At 34.8% G+C, this 12,044-nt stretch overlaps 1 protein-coding gene across 2 annotated transcripts in view; it reads right to left on the bottom strand.

Annotated features, from left to right (window-relative positions):
- The window catches only part of LOC131049802 (uncharacterized), a 177,439-nt gene extending 176,304 nt beyond the window's left edge, over positions 1-1,135 (bottom strand). Inside the window, exons 1-2 of one of the 2 annotated variants that reach the window (XM_057983877.2) lie at positions 794-1,135; positions 323-502 (exon numbers count right to left, since the gene is read on the bottom strand). In XM_057983877.2, coding sequence (XP_057839860.2) covers positions 323-502; positions 794-944 — 331 coding nt within the window. In that variant the 5' untranslated portion in view covers positions 945-1,135. The remainder of the gene's footprint in view (positions 1-322; positions 503-793) is intronic. The other variant, XM_057983876.2, reaches the window with a different exon arrangement.
- Between the last annotated feature and the right edge of the window lie 10,909 nt (positions 1,136-12,044).

Raw genomic sequence — 12,044 nt, 5'->3', positions numbered from 1 at the left:
GCTACATGACATTTCTCAGGACCCATTGTACCATCTAAGGAAGCATAGTAGTGAGACGAGAGAAAGGTCTATCATGGTTGCTTCGTCGTAATTCAATCTAAAGATCACTGCAAAGTTTATATTTATTATTGAAGTTATTTATGCAGCTATTTAAACTACCATGATGTAATTCCCGATCAGGGGCCAATATGAATGAGCTGCATAGATACACTTTAAAGATGGTAGTCAAACTATTTTATAACGGAGTGGAATATTTGCGAGCCAATTTACGTAACGAATAAAAATGAGAATGAAGTAGCGATGTATAAATAAGATAAATTACCTAGCTTTGCCGAAGAATTCTCCTCATGGTATGTGAGTTGCGCCACAATGGTTAATTTATTTTTGGAGATATCGAGCAAACCCATGGCTAAAGCTGAACAACTGCTGAGCACTATATAGGGCTCAATCTCTCCACTCGCATAATTGGCCACACTTTCAGCAGCTACAACTCGCATGTTATCTGCAGTCAAATTCAAACAAATGAGTGAGATGTAATTAGAGGAAAGCGCCCAACAGGGTCGAACTATCGTTGTTGGAAATCTGTGCTCACAAAGAGCACACTATGATTCAATTCTTGTTGACCATAATCAATCAGCGCCTCGAAGCACAATAACTATTCTCATAAAGAGCCCTCCATAGATCAATTATTGATGACAGTAATCAGTGCCTCGAAGCAGAATAGGTGAAAAGATTGTTATAACCAAATACAAATTATGTTAGGAAAAAGAGTAAAACTAAAATTCTGAAAGACCTTTAAGGGGAATGGACCATTTCAGTGGAGGAAGAAACTTTTGGAGGTGGTCATCCCAATCACTGCAGTAGACAGAGATGGAGCAGGGCTTTTCCCCTTCCTCACCCAAAACCAAAAGACTGCTCCCTACAGCCAACACAGACCTCCACATTTTTCCCTTCAATCGCTCCTCTGATCTCGTAACGTACCAATTCAATCCATCTCCTCCCTTCAAACCCACTTTCCCGCTTTAATGGCAAGATTCCTAATGGCAAACCAGTCCATCTATCTATATAATCCAAATATATTATGTATTAAATCATATAAAGTTTGTTAATAGTGTTGATAAAACAGGAGAGATGTTAAGGAGGGGAGAGTCAAAGGAATTTGGAAAAATAACATTAGAAAGAGGGTGAAAATAAGAGGGGGTGGAGAGATAGAAAGATGAAGACATAAGAGGTGATATAAGAAGAGTAGATAAAGAATAGAAGTTAAGGATAAGTAGATATATACATAGAGAAAGGGAGAGATTACCTAGAGAGGGAGAGGAGATACTTTAAAAAAAGATAGGGGGAATAGTTAAAAATAAAGATAGATTAGAGAGATAAAGATAGAGAAAGGGAAGGGAAACAAAAAGAGTTGTGTAAGTAAATATTATCAGTTATAAAATGATTTGAATTATATTTATTAGTTGTAGTAGATGATAGTCTAGATATTTGCATGCAATGAACTAAAAAGTTATAAATAAATGTTTTACTTATATTTAATTAAAGAATATAAATAAATAATATAAATAGTATATTTAAAACTTTAATTAATATTATATATTTAAAATTATAATATATTTTTACTTAATAATGTATATTATTAAACATGATATATATATATATATATATATATATATATATATCTTATTTATGTGAAACACAAATAAATAATAACGATATAATATATCTAGCATAAATAGAATATAATATTAAATAAAAACTAAATTTAATAGTTAAAATTATATCAAAATAGTATATAATACTAAATTGAATTTATTTAGATTATTATATAATATGTAATAATAAAATATATATTTTTTAAATCATATATATAATTAAAAATGTTAAACAATATCCTATCTCCTTCTTTTTAATCATCATTTACAATTAAATATTTCAATATTAAATCATTAAATAATTTAAATTACATTTAATCAGATTTATTAATCAAATAATAAAAACATTTACATTGTATTTCTTATTTCCTACAAATTAAAAAAAAACATATTTAAATATTTATAATATCTATATCTATCTTGTAAAAGATGTCTTAAATATGCTTTATCTTTATTTTTTATAATATTATTTTTTTAAATAAATTAAAGTATAAAACAAGGTTTTCAAGTAATATTATTGGATATTACATAAACATTTACTAAAAAAAATAATAAAAGATTTGAAATGTTCTTTTCAAGTAAATAATTAATAGAAGAGATAAATATATTATTCTACACGAAGAAAATTGAATTTTTTATTTTTTTTTGGTAAAACTGAATTTTTTGCTTACTATAACCAAAAAGAAAAAAGAAAAAAGACAATTTTATAATTATTTAAAATAAAATTTAAACAAAGACTATAGAAATTTGTTAACAAATTTTAATTGTATGCATTGATTGGACAAATTAATTAAAAAGTTGAATTGAATGAATGTAATAGTATCATGTAGGAACTAAAAATTAATAATAAAAGTAGCATATATTAATTTTGAGTATATTATAATGGAAGTGTCTTAGTATAATAACATATTAAAAAAAATTATATTTTTTCTTTATTAGATTTGGCTTGCAAGTCTATATCTACTTATTTTGTTTCACCTTCATTTGAAGTATTTTCAATATATTTATTTTCTACTTCAAAATAGACACTTTATCCTTTTAGATCATTTCCATGGAACGTGAGATTTAAGTCAATCTGTATAAGGATGACTCCAAAATTAAAGTCATATTCAAATTCCAACTTTCATGTTCCCTTTTACTAGTCATTATAAACTAATCTAGTACATGGTTCATGCCAAATGTAGATATGTCATGGTATCCAAAGATTTTTCATTTGGCACTAAAAACATATCAAGGAACATCAACATGAAATTGGATAATTGATAAAAGAAATACTTTTCACTTCAAGTGGAATAAGGGAAACAAATCAACATCATCATATAAGTCATTTTTGTAAATTTAATTATAAGAAATTTGACCTAGGAGAACATTTTCACCTATCAAATTGACAAGATCCTTGATGATGTCTCTAGAAAAATAATCACACCGACCTATTTAATAGCTTAAACTTTGAATTGGCACATAAAACACTGCATATAAACGTCTCACCCTACCTAATTGATATTGACTCTTGTGAAACTAATTTGATGTGTGCAACTCATTTGTGATGCATGGGAATGATCTTACTAAATATGCACCTAAAAATTATATTTATGTTTTCCTTATAAATAGCTAAATATGTCAATATGACATCTAGAGACATTGTTGAGTAGCTTGTTGACTCAATGAGTGAATAGGTTCTCTTAAGTAAAACCTCTTGCTGGAATAAATTAATGGAGATGAGAAATAAAAAAGACAACTATTAATGTGTAGATGGCTTGTATGATGATTATGTAGATTTGATTCCATTATCACAGCTAGAATTTGAGTATGCTTCAAATTCTCTTATATGTGATCCTTGTGTTCCTTAGAATATTTATTCTAACTATTGTATTGCCTTGGACAAACCTTTAGTGAACTTTATCTATGAATTGGAAGATGGGTCCAAAGGTTGAAAAAAATCTTGTGGGAAGCGACCATAAAGAGAAATTGACTAAGAATGTTGACCTAGTGTTTTTGGTGTCAAAAGAAGGAAAAACCATTAAGTTTTTTTATTCAACAATCAATGGGATTTTCTCTTCCATGGAGAACAATTTGGTGGGGGAAGTCCATTTCCTTTTACCCTAATAATGATTTGTTTAGAAGATGAGCCATGGTCAAATGGCAACCTAAGGGTAGTGTGATTATGAGTGCAATGGTAGGAATATTCCTCTTCAAATCTACCTCAAGCATGAAGACCTTCTCTAGGTGCTAGATAAAGGATCATAGTTCTATGGGGAGTATTATTATCTTTCTCTTTGTAGATGAAAGCCATAACTTGATCTGAATGTAGACCTGAACAAATTTGCACCTATCAAAGTTAGGTTGTTGACCTCTTGCTAAGGTTTTGGGATAAGGAAATATTTGCTTGGATAGCTCACTCTTCAAACACTTAACCACTATGATTAAAGTGACAAAGGAGAAAGTTAAGTTAGTTTGTGCAAGATTTTGTTTTATTATTGATATGTTTAAAATTCTCTTAACCTCTATATCTCTAGAATCCAAGATGGAATCAACATGTTATGTATGAGAAGTCAAGGGTTGCTTGTCAAAAATATCAAAAGCCTAGGCATGCCATCACTCAATGCTTGACCCCTAAAGTTATAGCCTAAAATATTAAGGAGATATAAGAAAAGAAAAAAAACAATTTATATATATATATATATATATATATATATATATATATATATATATAAGGGTTGTCCTTTCAAGGAAGACCATATTAATAATGTAAGCTCATTGCATGGTTTCATGTATAATCCACTCGAGTCTTGGGAGACCACTTTAGACTTCACTAGTATGGATATTGCATTACAAGATCAAGATAAGGAGAAAAGCTTTGGAATTGAGCAACAAATGAACAACTAGTAAAATGAGTCATTAGACTAGCATATTGAGGTAATTGAGGGTAAGGAAGTTGGCCTCCCTATTAGGAATCTTTTTTGGGGGAGAATGAGGAAGGGAATATTCCTTTTCAAATAAATAAAAAATAAACAATACAACTAGTTGACATAATCATTACTAATTGTCCTAAGGAGACTCTTATTCAACGAGTCAATGATAACAACCTCCTTGATCATAAGAAGGAGGAGGGACAGAGGGAAGGACCTCAAAAGATTGTCTTTCCTCTTTCCAACTAGGAACAATAATTAACAACACTAAGGTCTACGATTAGCACTCACAAAAGTTTGTAAAATACTATGAATAGTGATTACAAGACTGATCCACCCCTAAGCAGAAGGGCAAAGGTCCTTCCAAGAAGGTTGTGTATATCAAAGTGATCATTAAGTCTAGAAGGTTATCCTAAAGGAAACTAGACAAACCATTAACAAACAATTGGCTAAGTTATCAATTAACCTCCCTCTAATTTTTTGCAAGGTACAACTCCCTCTTATGATCAAATTTTTATTTTTTAAAATTTTAGAAATGGAATATGTTTTTAACTAGAAAGAAAGAAAGGATAGATAACATTTATTCATAGCCATGGTAAAAATGTGAGTATGCAATAAAATGCAAATAAAGGGGTCTTTTAAATAACTATCAATACACAGGTTGAAATATTAATAACAATGAATAGAACTAGTTTCACACAATACTTCCAACACAAAGATTGAAATATGAGTGAAATATATAAAACTTTGAATTGATACTTCATCACCCCATGAAAGGAAATGAATTTTTAGTCAATAGACATCACATTTATACGAAAAGATCATAACTAGATATTCACCAAAACACATGCAAATAAATGTCATGACATAATATTCAAATTCACATGCACACAAGCTTGCATATCCTTCTTTTGATTATGTCTCTCTATCACACTGCAATATGATGGGGATAAAAAATTTGGAATCTTCCAAAGTCTTTTGATTACATATTTAAATATTTATAAAAAGTAACAGTCTCCAAGTCTTGAAACTTGGGCTTTAAAAGAGAATAAATTAACGTTTAATACAATTAAAACATTATAAACTTTTAAGATTCAAATAAAACATGTGGTTATTGATGAGGTGGTGGGTTTTGTGGACCCATGTTGGTTCCACTTAATAGGCACTTGTTGAGCAATTACTACTCTTGCCTTGTAACTCTTCAATGCCTAGGTGATAACTAGGATTTTAGTATGTTGAGGAATATTCTTTTTTTGTTCTTAGTTTCTAAAGAGCTTTGTTGTCACAGGTATTGTAAATCTTACTAGCTAAATTAATTGGATGGGCTTTCATGCCATGATAAATTTGCATAAATTCTTGCTAACTTTTTCATTTTGTCATTGTACATGTCTTGTTCATCTAACAATGTGTCTATTTTCTTCTTAAATTTCTCTTTTAGTTCATTTGTTGTTACATCACTTGTGTTCTCTTTCTTCAAGTTATTTGACAATAAATGTCTGAAAGCTCTTTGAGAAGATCGACATGGACATGGATGCATTTTGTTGACAAATTGCCTTACTCCTTAATATTTTTCTTCGAGAAGGAGTCCTTCCACTCAATGTTTTTCCTTCTCGTGATACAACGAGGTCCATATGTACCTTGGACAATTTGTTCTATCACGACCTTGTCTATGCTCATGTTTAATTTTTTTTGAATTCTTGATTGACTTGTAGCCAAAGAAACTACTCTTGTTTGGTGTTGCTTTCTTAGTATTAATTGCATTCCTCAAAAAAAATCGAATCATCCTACACCTTACTTATTTTATTAATAAAAGTAGGCCTTTGGACTTCGAGTATTTTACCCGTTATTGATTAATTTTACTTTAAGCTCTATCTTTTTGCTCAAAAGAGGCACTTGCTTGACTAATGGACTGAAGTGAGGGATCCACTAAAGACTTTAGGCAACTAGTGAGTAACTCCACAACTTTTTTCAATTCATTTTGATCTTGTTTGTCTTTCTCTATTATCTCCACTGGTCTAGAAGTTGTTACCTAAAAGTTATGTACAACCCCATATCTACTAGTAGGCCCCAAAGCATTTTTTGTTAAGTTATAGTCAATTATTGTAGCTTGATTAGGATCTTTTTGGATGGATAGGTGTGTAACCTCTACAAATAGATTACCTTGAGCATTATCCTCCATTAACCTTCAAGTAATTTTTAACTTTTTGGGCTAAGAAGTTCTTTGTAGTAGTTTTCCTACAATATTATCATTTAACAAACTCAGTGGCACCATTTTCGTTCTCACTGGTTGTGTGTTATCCAACCACGAGGGGGAGGAGGGAGTGATAATAGCTCGAGTATTTGATTAGGAATCATGAGATGAAAACTGCAAGGTTCTCCTCAATGGGGACGACCTAGTTACATTTTGTAAATTGAAGGGAAAATGAGGGGATTTACCCTTCAGAGAAGCTTTGTCAGTTACATTTTGAGAAGAGTTTGGTTGTGGTCTAGATGGATCAATATTAACCTCTTCTATTTCTTATTATTGTTCTTTGTTTTTCTCTTTTTCTTTCTCCTTTTTCTTCTCTACTTCTTTCTATGTTTCATTGTCCTTAGGTGGGCCATCCTCATAAGTTTTATCAAGACTTTTCCACTTATTAGGAGGCTCTTCTCCAAATCCACTTCCACATAGTGCAATTATTTTTTTGGGAAGGAGGTGGCAATCTTCTTGATGATGAGTTTTCTTCACTTGTGTTGCTTCTCCCTAAAACATTTTGTCCCCCTTTGGTCTATGCCTTTGAGGCCTTAGCCCTTTTCTTTGCAATCCACATTTGAGTCCTTTTTAGGAATACAAAATTTATTGTCTCAAGGTCCTTTGGTTCCTTGAGGTTCCAATGTATTGGTACAATGGACGGGCTACATTTAAATATGGTTAATGTAGATTGGATCAACCAACTCTAATTCATCATACTTAATATTAGAAATATCCCAATCTAACCTTAAAGTTACAATTTTCCTTAGGGTCATGCTCATCCAACTTCTCTTCTTGAATTCATAATCATTAGCACAATCAACCCAATAACCTTCCATGTGAGGAAAGTGATGGAAACTAAGACCTAATTGCAAATTGTCTTTAATAAATTTTTTGTTGTCAAATGAGAACCTTCTCTCATAAGTGAATTTTGTATTTGACTATATCTCTCTCACTATTAAGGGCAAATTATCTTTAATAATTTTTTTGTTGTCAAAAGGGAACCTTCTCTCATAAGTGAATTTTGTATTTGACTATATCCCTCTCACTATTTAGGGCATTATATTGTGATTGGAATAATTAATATCCAAGTTCAATTAGAAACTGGATACCTCTCTTCCTCTTTGCACACCTTCTATTTACTTTAGCCACTTGTCTATATATCTCAATGAGAATGAATTTATCGTCTGCAAATTTGGATAATTTATGAGGAAATCCAACATAGCCCCTAAACCCGATATAGGTGAACCTTTGACATTGGATTAAGTGGCTACCATATTTGTTCATCGATTTAATTGCCCCAGGAGAGATAATTTGGCCTAAACCCCCCTTCATCTCACTTACCAATTTCACAGTGAATGCATCATTCACCCTCCTGAACTTGTGGTAGTTTTTCTATAATTGCAAATCATGATAATAGTCATCTATCTAAATGTTGTCATAAAATTCTTCTACAAGAAATTCGTGGCTATTTTCTTGTACATGTTAGGGCTTAGGATAGGTAAGAAGACATGTAAAATAATTTTTTCATGGGGAAGCTATAAATCATGTAATGTGTTTGCTGGTGCAACTGGTAAATTAAGTACAGGAAATAATAATGTACATGACAATGCATACCAGACACGACAAAAAATATATCTTTATTCGCACATTCAATTATTACAGAGAAGAGACCAAAGATGGTCGGCCAAGGATTACACTAGATCTAACAATACCATTCCCCTTCCTTGACAGTTAATGACATATTTAAAGTACCCGATGGTTGCCGAGAGGTACACAACCATCAACCAACCGACACATAACCACCTGAGACTGACAACCCACTCAATATGATTAATTAATACCTTGTCGGATAACAAATATTATCAAACATAACAATAGGCAATTTATGTTGACAACATCATCCCCCCCAAAAGAAAAAGTTATCTTCTAGACAACAAGCAAACATCAAGTAATATTCGGGAAGACTAACGACAAACAACGACTTTGACTAGACAACCCCAACTTGTAGTGTACCTGCCGAATCAAATGGGGGTTTGGGGCAATGCCCCCAACACGATCAAGGGGAAATGCCCCTTGCAGGGGTCTGGGGGCAGCACCCCCAGTGGGGTCAAGGAGCAGAGCCCCTCACAGAGTCTTGGGGTAGCGCCTAAGGTGCGCTCCCTATCGCAGTACAGAGCGGGGTCGAGGGGCAGCGCCCCCACCGCCAACACCAAATTACAACCTTCAAACCCACACAAAACTCCATGGCGTGCAATAATTTTTTGCTTTTTTAAGATGTCGAAAATGAGGCCAATGAAGTCAAAAAATTTATCAGGTGCATTCTCTCGTATGGGTATTGTGTTTTCTAACTTGTTCTCCTTTCATATGGGCTTATCCTCCTTGCGTATAGACTTGTTCTTTCGTACAGGCTTGTGCCTCTCTCTTGGTTGTATGATGCATAGGTGTGTGGCTTGAGACTCCCTTCATCCAACTCAAAGCTAATGCCTTCAATTTTTTTAAATACTAATTCCTTGATTGAACGATATTCCTCTTGTGGTCCGTACGGATTTCTATTGGTTGTTGTACAACCTCCTCCTTTGGTTGTTGTACCAATAGCATGGTCGAATGACCTCTCCCTGATTGCATCCCTGTATACCGTATGATGTCTGTACGACTTCCATGTATGTCGTATGATGCCTCTTGTGCCATATCTGTCATACGATTTCACCATACACTGTACCCTGTTCTCTATGCAGTTTATGTCGTACGTCGTACAGTTTGAATGAATGGACTACGTCGTACAAAATGAGTGGATGAGCTACGTCGTATGGGTTGATTGAACAAGGTACGTCATATGAGTGAGCTACGTCGTATGAAATGGTGCTTTGTCGTACGTCGTATGGACTCCTCGCATTGCTCTGTGCCTATGTGTCGACCATACTTGTTGACTATACACTGTACGATATTTATGCTTCTTCACCTGCACCATACGAATTCGACTTCTCCTGTGGCTGGATGGGAATTTTCCTTCCCTCTCTAGCTTTTATCCTGCTATCAAGTCTGCTTCCTCGATTCTCCCTTGACTATATGGATCTCCAGCACTCGGCTTCTATAGTTTGTACGGTGTAGTTGGGGCTCTTAGCTTCGTGTGGTAACCTCATCACATCAATGCAACCTTGACTCTCATGAGCCTACTTGCTCTTGCCTGCTCTAAACCGTACGACTAAATTAATTTTGGCTGATGTGAACCATTTAGTGTATAGTATTAACTTCTTCGGGGCATCTCCACCAGGCTCTACAACATCCAATTTGAAATCCTCGCCCTGTGAATCTTCTTCATACACCTTAGATACTTCCTCATTCCCACTCGGCGACCTTTGTTCATACAGTACAGGCTCACTTGGCAACTGTTTGTACAACCTAGACACACCAACACTGGATGTGCACAGATGAATATTGTACGACGGACTTTGTACTTCCTCAATTTGGCCAATTTGTAGCATGTTACAGTCGGGGTGGAAAACTTCCTAATCATCCATCTGCCAGTGAAATAATCCATTAAGAGAACTCATCTCATCCTTAGAGTAATCTTCTAGTTTGAGCACCCCTTCATCGTTGGGTTTCATGCCTTTCCTTACTTTGTCCATACCTAACTCTCCACCCTCAAGACTCAGAGTTCGAGGGAGCCATTTTTTCACTCACAGCCTGGTTCCTCAAGTCAATGACGTGCTTCCTCTTGTCACTCTCGATCTAGAGTGTGTTTCGCTTCTATTTATGATTCGCCTTGGCGGTAACCAACCATCCCCTCCCGAGGAGTGCATCGTATGCCTTCTTCTGTAACCGGATAACTACAAAGTCCAAGAAAAATTGTTGTGTCCCAATCATTACTTTTTGTGCCATCAATGTTCCCAATAGTTGGATGTCATGTTGGTCGGCACCTACCAAGTGGAAGGTTGGTAGCCAAAGCTTTGGCTTCCCCAGACTTTTCCATGTGTCTTCTGGCAGTACATTTACTCCTGAGCCTCCATCGACAATGGTTTTTGTCAAATTATTCCCCATTATTTCCATCTCGACGACTGTTGGCTTCCTCTTGATGCTTACCATCAACAACATTGGATCACTGGATTCATTCCCTTCGGCTGATGGTTTTTCCATCAGTTCCTCCTAGTGTGGCTTACATTGTTTCTGGAAGACTGTGTCATCACTGACTGTGTTGGCAATTGCCATTCTCAGTTGCAGCATAGTTTGAAGAAGGTCTGCCACCTTGATGGGTACGGTTGTTTGTAGCACCTATCGGACTATGTTCTTCTCTGACTCCCACAATGACATACTTGCAATTCCATTGGAAGTTCCATGTTCCTTCGTCAACACTTGTTCTACTTTGGCTTGTTCCTTTTCCGTACCAGAGTTTGAATACATTGCCTTCTTTGTTTGTGCTCTTGTGACTGCCAAAACTACGTCCTCTTGTTCCTCCACGTCGAGCATATTAATACCCTTCTGATTCGGGCAGTTGGTGTCTTCATGGTCACCTAGTCCACACCATTTTCACAATAATTGTATGTTGTCTTTCTTGTTATGGCAGACTCTTGCAAAGTGTCCCCATTCACTACATTATCGACACTATATGATAGGACGTCCTTTGGATTCGTACTGTATTTGATTTCACCCTTGTTGATTTTCATAACCACTTGGCGATACATTATGTGATTTTGATGGGCTAGACTCTCCCTATGTGAAGAGTACTCATGTACTTCTCATCTTCAAATTGTACAAGCACTCGTTGATTAAATCCCCCAGCACTTGGAAAATTTCACAAAACATATTTCTAGAACAATTAGCTTTCATGTGCCCATCCCTTTTACACTCAATACACCATAGTTCATTACCTTCATTGTTGGCTCCTTTCTCGGCCTTCAATTCTTTCATCATTCTCAACATATCTCGTCGAAGGGCTCGTACAGTTTTGGATTCTTCGTCACTGCTACCTTTGGTACTCTCATCATCATTGGTCTTCCTCTTCTCTTGGGAGGAGATTTTATTTTCACTCTCGATGTCCATCGCTCGATTGTACAAATCAACGTATGAGGACGGAGGCACTACTTTCATCTTCTTGTGCAGTGTGGGTATCAATCCCTCCGTGAACTACCTCTTCTTCAACCCGTCGGCTGGCTGGTTTTCCATCTTGTTCAACAGTTCTTTGAGCCTACGGTTGTAAGCGCGTACACTCTCATTTTTCCTTTGCTTAATATTATAGATTTTGGCCACGAT

This window comes from Cryptomeria japonica, chromosome 7 (genome assembly GCF_030272615.1).
Source record: "Cryptomeria japonica chromosome 7, Sugi_1.0, whole genome shotgun sequence".
Lineage (NCBI taxonomy): Eukaryota > Viridiplantae > Streptophyta > Pinopsida > Cupressales > Cupressaceae > Cryptomeria > Cryptomeria japonica.
This window is presented reverse-complemented; position numbering and strand designations above follow the sequence as displayed.